A 20191-nucleotide genomic window follows, 5' to 3' on the forward strand; every position below is an offset into this window, starting at 1 on the left:
GTAGGGTTAAAGTTTGGTCCTTTAAGACTATACATTTCTGTCATATTCTTGTATATTCTATATTGTTCCATAGGTCTCTGAGATTTATTTTATTTTTATTTTATTTCAGTTCTTTTTCTTTTCTTCAGATTGTATCATTTCTATTGATCTATTTTCAGATTCATTGACTTTTGCCTCTTTTAGCTCCATTTTTCCCAAGATCAGGAAGTGAATTTTAATTTCAAATATTATATTTTTATTGCTAAAATTTCCATTGGCTTTTTTATATTTTCCTTTTTTTCTGATAAGATTTCCTTTATTTTCATTCCTTACCAATATGTTTTCCTTTATCTTATTGAATATAGTTATAGTAGCTACTTTAAAGTCATTGTCCGCTAATTCCCACATCTGTGTCATCTCAGGTTTGGATTCTTGATGGTCTTTACCTTTAGGAATGCATCACATTTTTCTGGTATTCTATGTTAGGTAATTTTGGATTATATCTTGATATTATTAATGTGTTATTCTTGAGATTCGTCATTCTGTTTGTATTAGTCCATTATTGCACTGTTATAAAGAAACACCCAAGACTGGATAATTTATAAAGAAAAGAGGTTTAATTGGCTCACAGTTCCACAGGCTGTAGGAAGCACGATGCCGGCCATCTGCTTGGCTTCTGGGGAGCCTTCAAGAATCATGGTGGAAGGCAAAAGGAAAGCGGCTCATCTTACATGGCCGGTGCAGGAGCAAGGGAGGGGAAAGTGCTATGCACTTTTAAACAACCAGATTTCACGAGATCTCTCTCACTGTTATGAGAATAGCACCAACGGAGAAACCTGCCCCATGATCTAATCACCTCCCAGCAGGGCCTGCCTACAAAATTGGGGATTACAATGTGACATGAGCTTTGGGCGGAGACACAGATCCAAACCATGTCATTCTGCCACTGCCCCCGCCCCTCATGAAATCTCATGGCGTTCTTACCTTGCAAAATACAATTATCCCTCCCCAACGGTCCCTCAAAGTCTGAACTCATTCCAGCATTAAGCCAAAAGTCCAAAGTCCAAAGTCTCATCTGAGACAAGGCAACTCTCTTCTACCTATGAGCCTGTAAAATAAAAAACAAGTTAGTTACTCCCAAGATACAGTGCGGGTACAGGCATTGGGTAAATACTCCTGTTCCAAAAGGGAAAAACCAGCCAAAAGAAAGGATCATAGGCCCCATGCAAGTCCGAAATCCAGTAGGGCAGTTATTAAATCTTAAATCTCCAAATAATCTTCATTGACTCCATGTCTCACATCCAGGGCACACTCGTGTGACCGTGGCCTCCCAAGGCCTTGGGAAGCTCCACCCCTGTGGCTTTGTGGGGTTCAGCCCCCGCGACTGCTCTCATGGGTTGGTGTTGAATGCCTGCAGCTTTTCCAGGCACAGTGTGCAAGCTGCTTAGAACTGCTGGTGGATTCCCATTTTGGGGTCTTGAGGGTGGTGGCCCTCTTCTCACAGCCATTGCACTCCAGCCTGGGCAACAAGAGTGAAACTCCATCTCAAAAAAAAAAAAAAAAAAGAAAGAAATTTCCTCTGCCTGATACCCTAAACTCATCACTCTCAAGTTTAATGTTCCACAGATTCCTACAGCACGGGCATAATACAGCCAGGCTCTTTGCTAAAGCATAAGGAAAGTGACCTTTGCTCCAGTCCTCAGTAAGTTCCTCATCTCCATCTGAGACCTCCTCAGCCTGGACTTCTTTGTCCATTTCACTATCAGCACTTTGGTCCCAATCATTCAAGTAGTCTCTAGAAAGTTCTAAGCTCTCCCTCATCTTCCCTCCACACTATTCCAACCTGTGCCTGGTTACCCAGTTCCAAAGTCACTTTCACATTTTCAGGATCTTTATAGCAATATCCCACTCTCAGTATCAATTTTCTGTACTAGTCTTTTCTCACACTGCTATAAAAACACCTGAGACTGGATAATTTAGGAAGAAAAGAGTTTAATTGGCTCACAGTTCTGCAGGCTGTACAGGAAGCATGATGCTGGCCATCTGCTTGTCTTCTGGGGAGGCCTCAGGAAACTTACAATCATGGTGGAAGGCAAAGGGAAATCAGGCTCATCTTACATGGCAGGAGCAGGAGCAAGAGAGAGAGAAGGGGGAGGTGATACACACTTTTAAACAACAAGATCTCATGAGAACTCTGTCACTATTATGAGAACAACATTAAGGGGGAAATCCACCCCCATGATCCAATCACCTCTCACCAGGCCCCATCTCCAACACTGGGGATTACAATTTGACATGAGATTTGGGCAGGGACACAGATCTAAACCATATCACTGTTTTATTTCTATGAAGGGTGTTGACATTTTTGTTTTAGTAGAGAACAAACTTGATTAGACTAAAATGCAAAATCTCTCTTGCTTCTGCTGGGTAGTTCAAACTTCAGTTTAGTTCTTTTAGCTTTAGCCTTTGCTCTTTATATGTGATTCAGGGACAGCAGAGATGTGAGAAGAATTTGATCATAGAATTTAGGGCTCACCTTCTTTTGCTTTGTGCACTCAAGGATTTCCTACCCCTTTCAGTTGTGGATTACAGTGCTGTTGCTCCTGGCTCCGTCCCTTTGTCCTTAAACTGGAGAAACTAAGGATTATCTGTCAGAGTTTTAGCTTCCTCATGCTGTGTCACAACCTTGATCAGCTATTAGGCCAAAGCAACAAAAACAGGAAACGCACTTCATGCTGATTCTTTTCTCCAAGTTTTAGTGCCCTCCTCCCCCAAAACTGCCTGCTTTTGCTTATTCTCCAGAGTCCTTAGATATTTGCTTTATGTATTTTGGCCAGAGGCTACAGTTGTTATCTCTGGAAGGGTCTGTTTATTATGAGCTTACTTTGATCTACTAGACTGAGCTTCAGACATTGTGTTTTGAAATTTTCGCTTAACATTACATTTATCCAAGAATTAAATTTAATATTTATTTATTTTTTTCTTCAACTTTTAAGTTCTGAGGTACATGTGCTAGTTGTGCAAGTTTGTTACACAGGTAAACATGTGCCATTGTAGTTTGCTGTATAGATCAACCCATCACCTAGGTATTAAGCCCAGCATCCATTAGGTATTCTTCCTGATGCTCTCCCTCCCATTGCTACCCCAACAGGCCCCAGTGTGTGTTGTTCCCCTCCATATTTTCATGTGTACTCATCATTCAGCTCCCACACATAGTGGGAACATGTGGTGTTTGGTTTTCTGTTCCTGCATTATTTTGCTGAGGATAATGGCTTCCAGCTCCATCCATGTCCCTGCAAAGGACAAGATCTTGTTCCTTTTTGTGGATGCATAGTATTCCATGGTGTATATGTACCACATTTTCTTTATCCAGTCTATCATTGATGGGCATTTGGGTTGATCCCATGTTTTTCCTATTGTGAATAGTGCTGCAATGAACATACACATGCAGGTATCTTTATAATAGGATGATTTATATTCCTTTGGGTACATACCCAGTAATAGGATTGCTGGGTCAAATGGTATTTCTGCCTCTAGATCGTTGAGGAATCACCACACAGTCTTCCACAATGATTGAACTAATTTACACCCCCACCAACAGTGTAAAAGTGTTCCTTTTTCTCCATCTGTTATTTCTGGACTTGTTAATAATTGCCATTCTGACTGGTGTGAGAAGCTATTTCATTGTGGTTTTGATTTGCATTTACCTAATGATCAGTGATGTTGAGGTTTTTTTCACACGTTTGTTGGCTGCATGACTGTCTTCTTTTGAGAAGTGTCTGTTCATGTACTTTGCCCACTTTTTAATGGGCTTGTTTGGGTTTTTCTTGTAAATTTGTTTAAGTTCTTTGTAGACTCTGGATATTAGACTTTTGTCAAATGGATAGACTACAAAGTTTTTCTCCCATTCTGTAGGTTGTCTTTTCACTCTGATGATAGTTTCTTTTGCTGTGCAGAAGCTCTTTAATTTAATTAGATCCCATTTGTCAATTTTTGCTTTTGTTGAAATTGCTTTAGGCACTTTTGTCATGAAATCTTTGCCTGTGCCTATGTCCTGAATGGTATTGCATAGATTTTCTTCTAGGGTTTTTATAGTTTCATACTTTTATGAATTAAGTCTTTAATTAATCTTGAGTTAATTTTTGTATAAGATGTAAGGAAAGGGTCCAGTTTCAATTTTCTGCATATGGCTAACCAATTCTCCGAGCACCATTTATTAAATAGGGAATCTTTTCCCCATTGCTTGTTTTTGTCAGGTTTGTTGAAGATCAGATGGTTGTAGGTGTGTGGTGTTATTTCTGAGTTCTCTATTCTGTTCCACTGGTCTATGTGTCTGCTTTTGTACCAGTACCGTGCTGTTTTGGTTACTGTAGTTTTGTGATATATATGAAGTCAAGTAGCATGATGCCTCCAGCTTTGTTCTTTTGCTTAGGATCGGCTTGGCTATAAAGGCTCTTTTTTGGTTCCATATTGATATGGTTTGGCTGTGTCCGCACCCAAATCTCACCTTGAATTGCAGTTCCCATAATCCCCACATGTTGTGGGAGGGACCCAGTGGGAGGTAATTGAATCATGGGGGCAGTTATCCCATGCAGTTCTCATGATAGTGAGTGAGTTCTCATTAGGTCTGATGGTTTTATAAGGGCTTTTCCCTTTTTGCTTGGCACTTCTCCTTCCTGCCACCATGTGAAGAAAGACGTGTTTGCTTTCCCTTCCACCGTGATTGTAAGTTTCCTGAGGCCTCCCCAGCCATGCTGAACTGTGAGTCAATTAAACCTCTTTCTTTTATAAATTACCCAGTCTCAGGCAGTTCTTTATACCAATGTGAGAACAGATTAATACACATATGAATTTTAACATAGTTTTTTCGAAATCTGTGATGAATGTCCATGGAAGTTTAATAGGAGTGCCACTGAATCTATAAATTACTTTGAGCAGTATGGCCATAACACTGATTCTGTCTGTCCATGAGCATGGAATGTTTTTCTATTTGTTTGTGTCCACTGTGATTTCCTTGAGCAGTGTTTGTCATTCGCCTTGAATAGGTCCTTCACTTCCCTTGTTAGCTGTATTCCTAGGTATTTTATTCTCTTTGTAGCAATTATGAATGGGAGTTCATTCATAATTTGGCTGTCTACTTGCTTGTTGTTTGTGTATAGGAATGCTAGCAATTTTTGCACATTGATTTTGTATCCTGAGACTTTGCTGAAGTTGCTTATCAGCTTAAGAAGCTTTTGGGCTGAGACAATGGCGTTTTCCAGATATGGGATCATGTCATCTGCAAACAAAGATAATTTGATTTCTTCTCTTCCTATTTGAATACCCTTTATTTCTTTCTCTTTCCTAATTGCCATAGCCAGAACTTCCAATACTATGCTGAATAGGAGTGGTGAAAGAGGGCATCCTTGTCTTGTGCTGGTTTTCAAGGGGAATGCTTCCAGGTTTTGCCCATTCAGTGTGGTATTGGCTGTGGGTTTGTCATATATATGGCTCTTATTATTTTGAGGTATGTTCCTTCAATACCTAGTTTATTGAGCATTTTTAACATGAAGGGATGTTGAATTTTATCGAAGGCCTTTTCTGAATCCATTGAGATAATCATATGGGTTTTGTCTTTAGTTCTGCTTATGTGATGAATTACATTTATTGATTTGCATATGTTGAACCAGTCTTGCATCCCAGGGATGAAGCCTACTTGATCATGGTGGATAAGCTTTTTGATGTGCTGCTGGATTTGGTTTGCCAGTATCTTATTGAGGATTTCTGCATTGATGCTTATCAGGGATATTAGCTGGAAGTTTTCCTTTTTGTTGTATCTCTGCCAGGTTTCAGTATCAGGATGATGCTGGCCCTAAATGAGTTAGGGAGGAGTACCTCCTTTCCCATTGTTTGGAATAGCTTCAGAAGAATTGGTACCAGCTCCTCTTTGTACCTCTGATAGAATTCAGCTGTAAATCTGTCTGGTCCTGGGCTTTGTTTGGTTGGTGGGCTATTTATTATTGCTTAAATTTTGAATTTAATATTTTTAGATCTTGGGTTAAATGGTTGAATGAATGTGTGAAAAGTTAGATATCAATGAATGCATATTCTTAAAGGTATAAACTTTAATCTTGCTGGATATAGGATAAAATTTACATTAAAACACTGTAATTAATCAGTCAATTTAAGTAAAATAAATTCAAGGAAGTGGTCTGAATTTCTCAGTGAGCATTTAGATATTTATGGGAGTCATATAAAATAAATTATAAATGTGACTAAGGGCTTTTTATTAAGGAAAATGAAATATTGCTATGGACATGATTCTCTGTGTTTCTTTACTACACTATGAACTAAGAATTTTGGAGACAAATCATAAGTATATAAATTGGTTTATTGATCACCGATTGGGAATATAAATAGGCACAAAAATTTGGCGAAGCATTTTGGCATGTCTACCTAAAATTTAAATATGTAAGCACTAGTCCCCCCTTACCTGCAGTTTCACTTTGAGCAGTTTCAGAAAATAGGTGAGCACAGTACAGTAAGATATTTTGAGAGAGACACCACATTCATATAACTTTTATTATAGTGTATTGTTATAATTGTCCTAATTTATTATTAGTTATTGTTGTTAATCTTTTACTGTGCCTAATTTATAAGTTACACTTTATCATAGGTATGTATGTATAGGAAAAAACATAGTATATATAGAATTCAGTATTATCCTTGGTTTCAGACATTCAATGGGGATCTTAGAAAGTATCCCCTGTGGAAAAGGAGGGACTACTGTACTTTTAACAAAGCACTTCCCAGAATAAACACACAGACACATACATGCACACACTTTCAGAAATGCACTTAAATATTCAATCACGGAGTAAAAATTAATTATGAAATATCTAGACAATGAACATTATGTAGTTTTTATTAAGAAAGAAGCAGAATTATATATACTGACATGAAAAGATGTTCATTATATATGTTAAGTAAAAACTAAGTTCATCATATATGTTAAGTAAAAAAAGTCACAAATTAAGAGAAAGTGTTAATTGATTTGAGAGTTTGTGTATTTTTTTTCCTATTTTGTGCTGAAAAGCTGAAGTTGGCATCAACCAAGGCATATTGTTATCTATGTATCAAGCTAAATGATTTAAAGATCTTTAAGACTATTAATTCAGGGATGCTGTATAAATAGAATCAGTGCCAGATTTTTTGTTTCCATTCTATCAGCCAAGTATACTATGCTTTCTTTGCTTGCAATAGAAAAAAGAGAGAAAAAACACAGAAGCAAAAAGTAAAGTTGTACAATAGTGTGTAGAGTGTGGTTCCATTTTGGTAAAATGTATCAGTGTGTATATTTATATAGCATAATCAAAAGCCTGGAGTGATATACAATTATCTGTTACTGGTCTAGTCTACAAGGGAATTAGATTTTAAAGGACTTTCACTTTCATTGCTTTTAACAATTCTGAACAAATTTAATTTGGTACAAGAAGTATATATTTTAAATACTATTGAACTTAATTAAAATAAATTAGAGCTCAAAAAATAAATCACAGGAAGTTCACAGTCTGACTTTATCAGGAATGTTGCTATTTTCTTAACAGGTCATCAAACATTATCACTGACGCTTGGAAAGAATGACTTTTTATAATTTAAAAATACCTTTTATTCTTCAACTCATGCTGGCTTAAAGAGCACTAAATCCACATATCCTAGGAGGCATGGCTGTCCAGTATATCCTATGTGTACATTGATTTATGAACCAATAAATGTTTCATACACAGTTGAGATTTTAAATGAGCTTATGATAATTGGATCAAAGGAATACTAGTCCAGCTTGAGAGTACTGCAGAAAACCAATCACAGAAAGCTATGATGAAATTTTAATTATAAAGGATATTGAATATCCTAGAGTGACAACTGTGTTATAATAAATGTAACACTGAATTGGAAGGAGAGAAAGTGAGATTTTTACCCATTTCTGTTTGAAATCAACCTTCTATTTCTAGTAAATTATCAAACCATTCTGTTTTAATTTTTATATCTTAAAGTTATCATTCCAGTGTCTTTGGTTTACTGGGTTTATAAAAGAATTGACCAATAGATATATAATAGATATAGAAAAGTCTGCCTGGGTGTGGTGGCACATACTTGTAATAATATTATAATACATTATTATAATTGCTCTATTTTATTATTAGTTATTGTTGTTAATCTTTTACTGTACCTAATTTATACATTAAGCTTTATCATGGGTATATATGTATAGGAAAAAATGCAGTATATGTAGAATTCAGTATTATCCTTGGTTTCGGACATTCAGCAGGGGTCCGAAGGTGGGCGAGGTGAGCCCACTTTGGGAGGCCAAAGTGGGCAGATTGCTTGATCCCAGGAGTTCAGGACCAGTCTGGGCAACATGCTGAGATGCTGTCCTCACAAAAAATACAAAAATTATCTGGGCATGTTAGTGCATGACTGTAGTTCCAGCTACCCAGGAGCCTGAGGTGGGAACATCACTGAGCCCGGTGGTTGAAGCTGCAATAAGTTTTGATTATGCTACTGTATTCCAGCGGGACAACTGAGTGAGACCCTGTCTCAAATAAAAAGTCACAAATTAAGATAAAGTGTTGATTGATCTGAGAATTTGCGTATTTTTTTCTATTTTGTGCTGAAAAGCTGAAGTTGGCATCAATTAAGGCATATTGTTACATATGGATCAAACTAAAAAATTTTAAGATCTTTAAGACCATTAATTCAGAGATGCTGTATAAATAGAATCAGCACTAGATTTTTTTGTTTCAATTCTATCAGCCAAGTATGATATGCTTTTCTTGCTTGTGATAGAAAAAAAGAGAGAAAAAACACAGAAGCAAAATTGAAGAATTTGTAAATCATTTCTAAATAATTTCAATAAAATGAGCTTTGAAAGGGAAAATTTTTAGATAACATTATCTCATCAAAATGCCTTAAAGTATATTTTAATATTCAGTAAGAACAGTGTATATTAACATGGCTAATTTAGAGGATTTATATTTTACCCACATGATAATATATTATGCCTGTAACTGCTAAGGGAATTATGTAGCAAAATCTATCAAGGAATACATGAGTGGGATTTATATCAGAAAAATCAAAGCCATTTGTAAAGCCCCATTACTTAGGCAGAATATCATAGGTAGGAGGTAGATGTTACTGAAAGAAGTTGGGATATGAAGTACAAATCTATTTTGCATCATGATTTTGTTAAGTTTGGCTATTTATTATTAAAAACATGTACAGAAGATTCAATTGAAGTTTTTAAAAGAGAAAGAAACTTGTAGTTGTGGGAACAATAGTATTCCTTATGAAATACTTAGATATGAATAGCTTGAGACTGATAATACAATTCTTAAGTTAGGGGTTGCATGTGTAGTGGTCAGATGTTATTTCAGAATCTCAAGAAACAGAGCCATGGTAAAAAAAAAGCTTCCTGGAGCTTCTGATAAATTCCGTCACCTTTTTGGGACCCAGTTTCTTCATCAATACCAACCTCATTAGGGTCCTGTGAGGAGACATGAGGTTAGATATGTACTGAAATAATATGCCAACTCTTAAGTGCCAAGACATTAGGATGCAAGGGGGGGTGCCCAAAAAGTCAACAATTACTTGATACTCTAGATATATGTATGGATAATTTTGAGAAGCAATCCTTCTTTCACAGAGGTGTAGGTTTGTTTGTTCCAAGCAGCAAACATAATGGGTATAGGAAAGAGAAACTGTGGCCTTCATATAGACTGAGCTTAGGAAAACAGTTGGAAAACAGTTCAAATTCAAGGTACTTCAACAATATCTAATGTGTTTTTGAAATGTATTTTTAAAACCCCTATCCAAATCAATGAATGCTTTGGCTTAAACCTACTTGGGAACGAGGGTGTTCTTTAGTGCCAAATACTCATCTTATTTTAGTCCATGGCTAAAATCCCAAGAGTTACAGAGGAGAACTAGGGCCAAACAAGGTTTCTATTAAAATGAGAGGTCCCAAGTGATGAATGGAAACTTGGAACAGGTTTAATGGCAACTATAAGCCAGAAATTAGCTGAAATACACACTAATGAATTTGGGGCATATCTTGAGTTTCAGATAGAAAATTGGTACTAAGTTTAGTGAATTAGAAACATAGCTTAACCTAGGCAGTTGCAATTCTTGTTCCAAAAGTGCTCAATTTGCTGCTGGACTGGCATGGACACTTGCTACCTCCTTGTTTTGAGTCATTAACAAAATGTTGAATGGGATATCTAGAGTATCAAGTAATTGTTGACTTTGGTCACCCAACCCCCTTGCATCCTACTGTCTTGGCACTTAAGAGTTGGCATATTATTTCAGTACATATCTAACCTTATGTACTCCTCACAGGACCCTAATGAGGTTGGTATTGATGAAGAAACTGGGTCCCAAAAAGGTGACGGAATTTATCAGAAGCTCCAGGAAGCTTCTTTTTACCACGGCTCTGTTTCTTGAGGTTAAAGAACAAGATTTACCAGGCTATGTTTCTTGAGAGACCAAGAGTGGATCCCTGTAGCCCCCATTAGAATTCTCCTTCTAGGTTGAACTATTCCATTAATAAACACTTTTTGACATGTTATTTAAACAATTACAAAATCACCTAACTACACTGTCTTGCAGCTGCCTTTCTTTCTTTATCTTGTCCACATGAGTATACTGGGAGACTTTGTTTAATGTCTCCACGAATTCTAGATTGACTGTTCCTGCAGCATTTCTTTTTTTAAATTTTGTTTTGATAAGCATTTATTTTGGCAATGATTCTAGTAAATGAAAATAAAATGCCCATATGAAAAACAATCTTAGGTCTATGTGGTTAGTTTGAAGTTACCAGTTTTTAATTAAGCCAGAGTAGTCCTTAGTATGAATGCCTTCATTTCTAAGTGCTCATAAACAATCACTTTAGTAATATTACAGTTTTGAAGGAATTTATATCAAGCTTAATGGCACTTTTTAAAAGATAGGAAATTGGGTTCTCTAGTCACATCTGTAAGTTATTTCAGTGCCTTGGAAGATCATTTATCTGGCCACAGATACTTGACTTACTTACATCAGTTTTTTTGTTTGTTTGTTTGTTTGTTTGTTTTTTGAGATGGAGTCTCGCTCTGTTGCCCAGGCTGGAGTGCAGTGGCATGATCTCGGCTCACTGCAACCTCCGCCTCCTGAGTTCACGCCATTCTCCTGCCTCAGCCTCCCGAGTAGCTGGGACTACAGGCACCCACCACCGCGCCTGGCTAATTTTTTTGTATTTTTTAGCAGAGACGGGGTTTCACCATGTTAGCCAGGATGGTCTTGATCTCCTGACCTCGGCCTCGGCCTCCCAAAGTGCTGGGATTACAGGCATGAGCCACCACACCCGGCCACTTATATCACTTTTATGCTTCCTATCTCCTTGTTGATCTTGAGGTTCAAGTTTCACTTAACCATTTTCTTCAATGAAAAAGAATTTTATAATTAAAAAAACCTCGACCTTTAATATTCTATGATTCTTGTTAGGCCATCTCAATTGAGAATACTGATAAAGAGGTAAAACTCCCCCCCAATACTGGCTAGTTTGATTTTATCTGTTAATATTACACAATCTGCCCCAAACCTGTCTCTCCCTTTTTATTGTTACTTATCCAAAGATGGCTTGAATCTCTTATGGCTTGAATCTCTTTGTTTATTCTAAGCAATTTTCAGACACCTCAGCCAACTGTCAATAATATATTAGTTTTTTAGAACTAAAAACGTAGAGGATCTCCCCCTGAAAGCCAATTGTTAATGCCAAATATTTGACTGATATTTCTTCTGGAGGAAGGGAGATGTGAAAAAATTTAGCCATCAAGTTATGTGAAAACTTTTTCATCTTCCCATCCACTGGATGTTTTATGTGTAAATAATGCTATAATCATATTGGAAAGTATTTTCCTTCTGGGGATGCATGAAGATCAGGAATCCTGTTCGTTTTTAACAAGATTGAATTTTTAAAAACTACTTTGGACAACTCTAAACATTAGAGATGACCATTTGTCTCTCTTTTATTATATAACTTGTGCTCAGTTTGTAGAGCAACATAAATACATAAATTAAAAAATGAAAACTAGATCCTTCCCTATTTGACAGATACTTCTCAGCCTCCTCTCCATAAGATATGCTCTATCCCTATATAGGAAATTTTTCTGTAGCAGCTTGAGTTTACTAAAAATAAGATCTGAAGAAAATGAAGCAATTAACATTTATTGAGAGTCTATAAGGGTTTCTACATTGTGAAGGAGACAGAAATATAAGATATGGCTCCTGCTTTCAGGTTGCTTATAATTAAAGAGATAATATTAAATTATTTGTATGAATTTTAAAATGACACATGCCATCTTACAGATATTCTGTAGACTGTGAAAATGGAAAAAAAAAAACTTGTGTTTAGAGTAGACACTGTTTCATGGATTAGGTAGGTTTTCATCTGGACTTTGAAATGTATGTAAGATTGTATAAGGAGGAGAGAAAATAAGAAGCTGTTTGTATTAGAATTACACAGATAAATTTGTAAATTTAGTTCTTTTCAAAGAACATTAATTGAGCACCTCTGTGCCAAGCTCCATACTGGATGCTGTAGATTACAGCATGTTTAGGAACTAACTTCATACTCTGTTGCTAAAGTATTTCTGTGTTTTCTAAAAAGGTAAATCTCTTGTGAGGAAACAAATCTCTTGAAGGGGTTCTCATAACAGAAGTCCCATTTACTTCATGATATAAAAAGGGGCTGTTTTTTGGTTTTGTTCTCAAAATGTAAGATATAGTTCTAGAAGTAATTGGGAAAGCTTAACTTTGTTGCATACACATCTTCCCTATCATGGTTAATTTCCTATATGGCATAGTTAAATGTGCTTATCTGTGTTTGATATCTAAAGGGCCATGCTACATATAGACTGCCAACTAAGGTTTTATCTGATGATAATAAATTGTTGTATTTCACGACGACAGCAACAACAATAATGTACTAAACTAGTCACTGTGCAAATTGCTTTACATACATTTTCTCATGTAATCATAATAATAACCCTGTGAGTTTTGCTTACTATTGTTTTCCTTAATTAAAATGAGTAAAGTGAAGCTTAGGTTGAGTAACATGTCCATAGCCACACAGTTAGTCACTGGCAGGAGTGTGACTGACTCCAAAGTCTATATTCCTAATTACTGTGTTCTACTTTTTAATAGGGTGTTCTTGAAGGTCCAAGAAAAGGAATACATAATAGTGTGGTCAAGGCATTAGCGTTAATATTTGTAGAAAGGGTAATTAACAACAGTCTGAGCAATCACATTCTAACAACTAGTAAGGTTGGCAGGAGCCTCAGTATAATGGTGTGAGGAACGAAATCATTATAGTGCCAAATAGAGCATACCATCTCTTTAGTACAATGTCTTTCAAAATGAGGCTGATTGTGTTGGCTTTATGTTTGACTCCTTAATAATTAAGGCAGTAAATTCTAGTTGGAGCTAAATACCTACAGGGCCTAAAACAGCATAATGGACAACCTGGCAGGTGTCCTTGATGGAAGATGACAAGAGTGCTGAAAGGGGAGAGTCCTGGTTTTTCTCCTAGGACATGACATTTGGGGGCTTCCATTAAAAAATCACCAAGCCTCTGCCACTGTAATCTCTTCCTTGAGTGCCTATGATTTTTTTCACAGTCACAGGTCTATGCCTGTTCAATACCCAGTGGCCAGGTCTCTGAGCTGTGTGCAGAGATGGCAGCGACTCGGAGGGCTGGGAGGAGATGAGGGGAGGAAAGATCACTTTTCCTGACAACTTACAACTTGATTCCACTTATAAGCCATTTATTTTCAGAAACAAGTAATGGGTGAGGACATAGGCCAGGTCCACAATTTGTGCACTTGAGAGATTAAGGCCTCTGAGATCAAATTACCACAGCAAACTGAGACAGAATTATTGTAGGGATGTTTGGGGAGGATGCAGAGAGAAGAGGAAGAAGCCAGAGACCCAAGAAAGGAGACAGGAATAGATTTTTAATGAAAATTGCTTCCTATTCTGTACCCTTGAGGAAACAAAGAGGACAAATAAGAAGCAGCAGTGATAGGAGGAGGCTGAGCGTTTCTCTGAAATAACACTGGCTAGGTAGTGGAGCACTGATAGTGAGTGTGCTTGGTCGGTGGAACGAAGGGATGTGCTAGTTCAGGCCTTTGAATTCTGGGTGTCAGGATCACAACCTTGGCTCCTTTAACCGTCCGCTCTAGGAGGGAAGCATGCCAAATGTCAGGTCTCAATCTGACTTTGTTCCAGTCCATAGCTAGAAAATGACCCATAGAGGAAGATCTACGAATGAGAGAATACTGGCAGATGAAGAGAAAGGACGTTTTAGTGAGTCCTTTTTTTGCACATGAGGCAATAGATTTCAAATTCCTGTGGAAGAAATGTGAGAACCTGGGAAGAGTGAATATTCAGAACTGAGCAGCAGAGGCAATGACACAGCATGGAAAGATTTCCTCTGATCTTCTGCCTTCTCTTTTACTTAAGTGAATTTGTTGTCTCTGCGTTGCCTCTATAGCAGTACAAGAGGAAACTTGGGGACACAGAAGAACAGAAGTCTAAGGAGTCTTATATTTAACGAAGATAAGCTGCAGTCATTGAAATTGCTGGTTATTGTAAGATAAATCCCAGACTCCCACATTTTGCTTAATGACAGCAGATTTTTTTTTTTTTTTTTAACTGCAAAGCATTAATGGAATCCAAATTCCAGCCTGGCTTAGGAGATCAACAGTAACGCTCTTGATTTAAGGGTTTTGCAGACTCTTAAAGACATTGTCATCCATTAAAGAAAAAATTTTAAATCAATCTTGAAAGAAAATGTCTCGGGTGATAAATGAAAAAGATTTGAAGCAAGATTAGAAAAACTTGAGAGAAGAATCTCTTTAAAAATTTTACCAGATTTTCCCCATTGTCGCCAAAATGGGTCAAATAATAGATTTGCCTACAGCTTCATGGAGACTATTTTTTTAAACAGAGCATTTTAAACATTTAAATATTGGTTATTTGCCAAGGCACACACTGAAAGTAAGGGCCACTTGGTCGAGAGCAGAATTGAGTCTTGGATCCCAGGATGCTGGTTTTAGGCTTGCTCCTGGAAAGAGGGCAGCATTTGCCATCCCCCTCCTTTTGCCCTAGGAGTTGAGCACTTTCTGCAGTACTTAAGAGTGTCCGGGGAAGATGTGGGAGTCAGGTGAATGGTTCCCATCGCCAGTAACCCCAGAGCGCCTCCCCCTGCGTTGTTTCCTTTTAATGTTAGATCCGCCGCCCGGGTGCCCATACTTAGCTAAGGCCCCTCAGTTTATTTTCCTGAATTGCGCTTGGAAATCTTTTCCTGGGGAGCTGATAGCCAGACTTCTAGGGGCTTGACTGCTTTTCCCAGACTAATCTCCTTAAAGACCCGTTAAGCAGGGGAGAGACGGTGGAGACTGGATGAACTGGACAGTGGGGGTAGGGCGAAAGGGAGTGGCCGTGTTCCTGCGGTCCGCTGGGATCCGGCAGGTCCAGGGTGAAGGAGATGGGGCTGGAGAGGCTGAGCAGTCCGGGTTCGCTGTCCGCCACTTCGGCGCGGAATCAGAGGACTTGCTGAGCCCTCCTACCCCTCCCTTTCCTCCTCCCCCTCCCCCTCCTTCTCCCCTTCTGCTTCCTTTTGCCTCCCCCTGGAGCGGTAGCGGCAGCAGCAGCAGGAAGCCGAGCCGGGTTGAGCGACTCGGAGGCGAGCGGAGGAGCTGGAATATGGGGAGTCAGCGAGGGCGGTGGGGCCAGGAGCCCTTGGGAGGGCCTACGGAGGGAGCGGCCCCAGGCGTTTGCTAGAGCGTGAGCGGTGGGGGAGCGGGCGCAGGGTGGCACGAGCGGAGGCGGGGCCCGGGCGTGGAGCACGGCTGGGGAAGCTGCCGCCTGCGGCCCTGCCCGGCTGCCTCCGCCGCGGCCAGAGGCTATGGAGCAGGCGGGCACCAGACCTGCGGCGACAGAGCATCCACGGCTCCGGCGGCCCATGCCCTGGCTGCTGCTACTGCCTCTCCTGCTGCTGTTGCTGCTGCTGCTACCGGGCCCAGCGGCCTCCCAGCTGCGATACTCCGTGCCAGAGGAGCAGGCACCCGGCGCGCTCGTGGGCAACGTGGCTCGCGCGCTGGGGCTCGAGCTGCGGCGCTTGGGGCCGGGTTGCTTGCGCATCAACCATCTGGGTGCGCCCAGTCCGCGCTACCTGGAGCTGGACCTGACGAGTGGAGCGCTCTTCGTCAACGAGCGCATTGATCGGGAGGCGCTGTGTGAGCAGCGGCCTCGCTGCCTGCTCAGCTTGGAAGTGCTGGCGCACAACCCCGTGGCGGTGAGCGCCGTTGAGGTGGAAATACTGGACATCAACGACAACTCACCGCGTTTCCCGCGGCCCAACTACCAGCTTCAGGTAAGCGAATCGGTGGCGCCTGGAGCGCGCTTTCACATAGAGAGTGCGCAGGACCCCGACGTGGGCGCCAACTCAGTACAGACCTACGAGCTCAGCCCCAGCGAGCACTTCGAGCTGGACCTTAAGCCCCTGCAGGAGAACAGTAAAGTGCTTGAGCTGGTGCTGCGTAAGGGCCTAGACCGGGAGCAGGCAGCCTTGCACCACCTGGTTCTCACAGCCGTGGATGGGGGCATCCCAGCCCGCTCGGGTACGGCACAGATCTCTGTGCGTGTCCTGGACACTAACGACAACTCTCCTGCCTTTGACCAGTCCACTTATCGCGTCCAGCTACGGGAGGACTCACCCCCAGGCACATTGGTGGTGAAGCTGAATGCCTCAGACCCGGATGAGGGCTCCAACGGTGAGCTCAGGTACGCCTTGAGCAGCTACACGTCGGACCGGGAGAGGCAGCTCTTCAGCATAGATGCCAGTACTGGGGAAGTGCGAGTAATTGGGGGGCTGGATTATGAGGAAGCCTCCTCCTACCAGATCTATGTGCAGGCGACTGACCGGGGTCCAGTGCCCATGGCAGGTCACTGCAAGGTGCTGGTGGACATCGTGGACGTGAATGACAATGCCCCAGAGGTGGTGCTCACGGACCTCTATAGCCCAGTGCCTGAGAATGCTACACCCAACACCATTGTGGCCGTTCTCAGTGTCAATGACCAAGACTCAGGCCCCAACCGGAAAGTGAGCCTGGGTCTGGAGGCCACACTGCCTTTCCGACTGAATGGCTTTGGAAACTCCTATACACTGGTGGTGAGTGGCCCACTGGACCGAGAGCGGGTAGCTGTCTACAACATCACGGTGACAGCCACAGATGGGGGAATACCACAGCTCACATCCCAGCGGACACTGAAGGTTGAGATCTCTGACATCAATGACAATCCACCAAGCTTCCTGGAGGACTCCTATTCCATCTACATACAGGAGAACAATTTGCCAGGTGTGTTGCTCTGTACTGTGCAAGCCACAGACCCAGATGAAAAGGAGAATGCAGAGGTGACCTACTCCCTTCTGGAGAGGGAGATTCAAGGGCTGCCAGTCACCTCCTATGTCTCCATTAACAGTGCCAGTGGCAGCCTTTATGCTGTCAACTCCTTTGACTATGAGAAGTTTCGGGAGTTCTTTGTAACTGTGGAGGCTCAGGACAAGGGGAGCCCACCACTGAGCAGCACTGTGACTGCCAACGTGTATGTGGTGGACATGAATGACCATGCCCCTCACATTCTGTACCCTACCTCAACCAACTCGTCAGCAGCCTTCGAGATGGTGCCTCGAACTGCCCCTGCTGGCTACCTGGTCACCAAAGTCATAGCCATGGACTCAGACTCTGGGCAAAATGCTTGGCTTTTTTACCATCTAGCCCAGACTTCTGACCTGGACCTCTTTAAAGTAGAGCTGCACACAGGAGAAATTAGGACTACCAGGAAGATGGGAGATGAGAGTGGTAGCACTTTCAACCTGACCGTGGTGGTCCGAGATAATGGAGAGCCATCACTGTCAGCCTCTGTGGCCATTACAGTAGCTGTGGTGGATAGGGTTTCCAAAATCCTCCCTGACACTCAGAGACATGTTAAGAGCCCTCGGACATACTCTGAAATTACCCTTTATCTAATAATAGCATTAAGCACAGTGTCTTTTATATTTCTTTTGACAATCATCATTTTGAGCATCATCAAGTGCTACCGCTACACTGCGTATGGCACTGCATGCTGTGGAGGCTTCTGTGGAGTAAGGGAAAGGTCCCCTGCAGAACTGTACAAACAGGCCAACAACAATATTGATGCCAGGATACCGCATGGCCTCAAAGTGCAGCCTCACTTCATTGAAGTTCGAGGGAATGGCTCCCTCACCAAGACCTACTGCTACAAGGCCTGTCTGACAGCAGGCTCAGGGAGTGACACTTTCATGTTTTACAATACAGGGGCCCAGACAGGACCAGGGCCTTCGGGAGCCCAAGCAGCAGTGACTGACAGCAGGAACCTCACAGGCCAAAGTGGTCAGAGTGCTGGGAACCTGATTATTCTCAAAAACGAGGCTGTTTCTCAAAATGAGGTGAGATAGTGGTCAGGGGGTCTTCTACAAACTCATGCATTTGTTACACATCCCCCAATATCCTGTGGTTGGCTTTATTGAGTCATTAACAGTGACAAGAGTTATCTGGTAAACTGAGTATATATAGTATCCACAATTTGATCATAATCTGCTATTTCCTCTCTAGAAAAATAGCACTAAAGAATTGTTTTATTTTTCATTTTCAGAGGCATGAAGACTTGTCCATAAAATTGTTTGAGAAGTGAGGATTAGTCTTAATATTTAATGCTAAAACACAGATTTGTAGAGAAACAGGACAGGCCTTGGAATAGGGATTATGTTTTAGGGAGTAATGTTATGAGACTCAAGGAGAAATGGCCTCTGCTATATCATCTACAGGGAAATTTTTCTTTTGAAATCCTATATGAGTGATGTTTCTTAAAAAGCTCTGAGGCCTCTAGGAGCTATCATAGTCATCACTATCTGCTGTCTCTGTTTATACTCTGGACTGTCTACAGTGGAAATTATCTAGTTAATATTTCTGGTACTTGCACTGAACCTGTGATAGGATCCTCTGGAAATGCATGTCACGAGTGATAAAGCTATAGTATTTAGACATCATACTGAAGCTAAAGTTTGCTTTGGCTGTATGATGTGGCAACTCTTCTGTAGGGGGCTGTCAGAGGGAGTGGATGATGGTAAGGCAGAGAGATTAAGTACCAATTTGTCTGGTTGGTCCAGGGAGGTATTAGAATGAGTGGATTAGGGGTGTGAGAGGATGGTGAAGACCAAGACAAGTGGGGATTAGAAGGAAGAGAAGGGAAAAAGAATTTTTCAATAGTCACCTTTCTTGGCATACTCTGAATTCATTGTAAGAGGATTTCCCTAAATTTAGCTTAAATGCAGCCGGTAATCTTCTGATTTTCTGTTGACAATTTCTATGGTTTTGATGAGATGTAAAGTAGCCTTTTCAAGTCCTTCATGTCTATAAGTTAAATGACAGTACTTGCAAAGCATGCATTCATTTTCTGGATCTAAAATTTGATTTGCTATAGCTTCAAAAGGCTGGCTTGGAAAGTGGGTGGCTTACCCTACAGTAAGGTGTAGAGGCAGGTGTTAGTATATGCACTAGTTTTGAGATTTAAGTAGGTATAAGGCCAGCTTGTTCGTTATTATGAAGAATATACACAAATTATTAGAAAGTAGATGAATATGTGTGTGTGTGTGTGTTGTGTGCTTGTCTCCTTATGTATGCTTGAAATAACAGAGATATGCTTTGTGATACTTAAAACTTGGATTTCAAAAGCCAAAATTTTGTACCATAAATAGTGATGAATTGTTATCTTTCCAAATAACTACTTTGTAGAAAGGGCTTTTAGAGCTACTACACAATGTGTGAACAATATTTGTCTCTCCCCTATTTTTTGCAATATATTTTCATTGACATTGCTGTACATACATGTTGTATGTAATATCCATATTGTCACATTTCAAGTTCATGGTAATCTTGAGGAATGTAATGCACAGGCACAAAAGTTCCCATTCCTGATTGAGAGTAGATTTTTCTCATGGACATTTTGGATAGATTTATTCATTTATCAGAAGTGCCTGGTGTTAGTCAATGCCGAGAAACCACGGGAGGCAGATTGCAGATTAAGAAAAACGGGGGAATAAATCAAAGAGTTT

The 20191-nt window shown here is 40.5% G+C and overlaps 1 protein-coding gene across 17 annotated transcripts in view; it reads left to right on the forward strand.

Moving 5' to 3' along the window:
• The window catches only part of PCDHA5 (protocadherin alpha 5), a 219670-nt gene that overhangs the window by 157870 nt on the left and 41609 nt on the right, over window positions 1–20191 (forward strand). The window contains exon 1 of one of the 17 annotated variants that reach the window (XM_024246710.3): window positions 2955–18526. In XM_024246710.3, coding sequence (XP_024102478.1) covers window positions 15962–18526 — 2565 coding nt within the window. In that variant the 5' untranslated portion in view covers window positions 2955–15961. 17 annotated transcript variants of the gene reach the window in all.

This window comes from Pongo abelii, chromosome 4, assembly GCF_028885655.2.
Source record: "Pongo abelii isolate AG06213 chromosome 4, NHGRI_mPonAbe1-v2.0_pri, whole genome shotgun sequence".
NCBI classification, from domain to species: Eukaryota; Metazoa; Chordata; class Mammalia; order Primates; family Hominidae; genus Pongo; species Pongo abelii.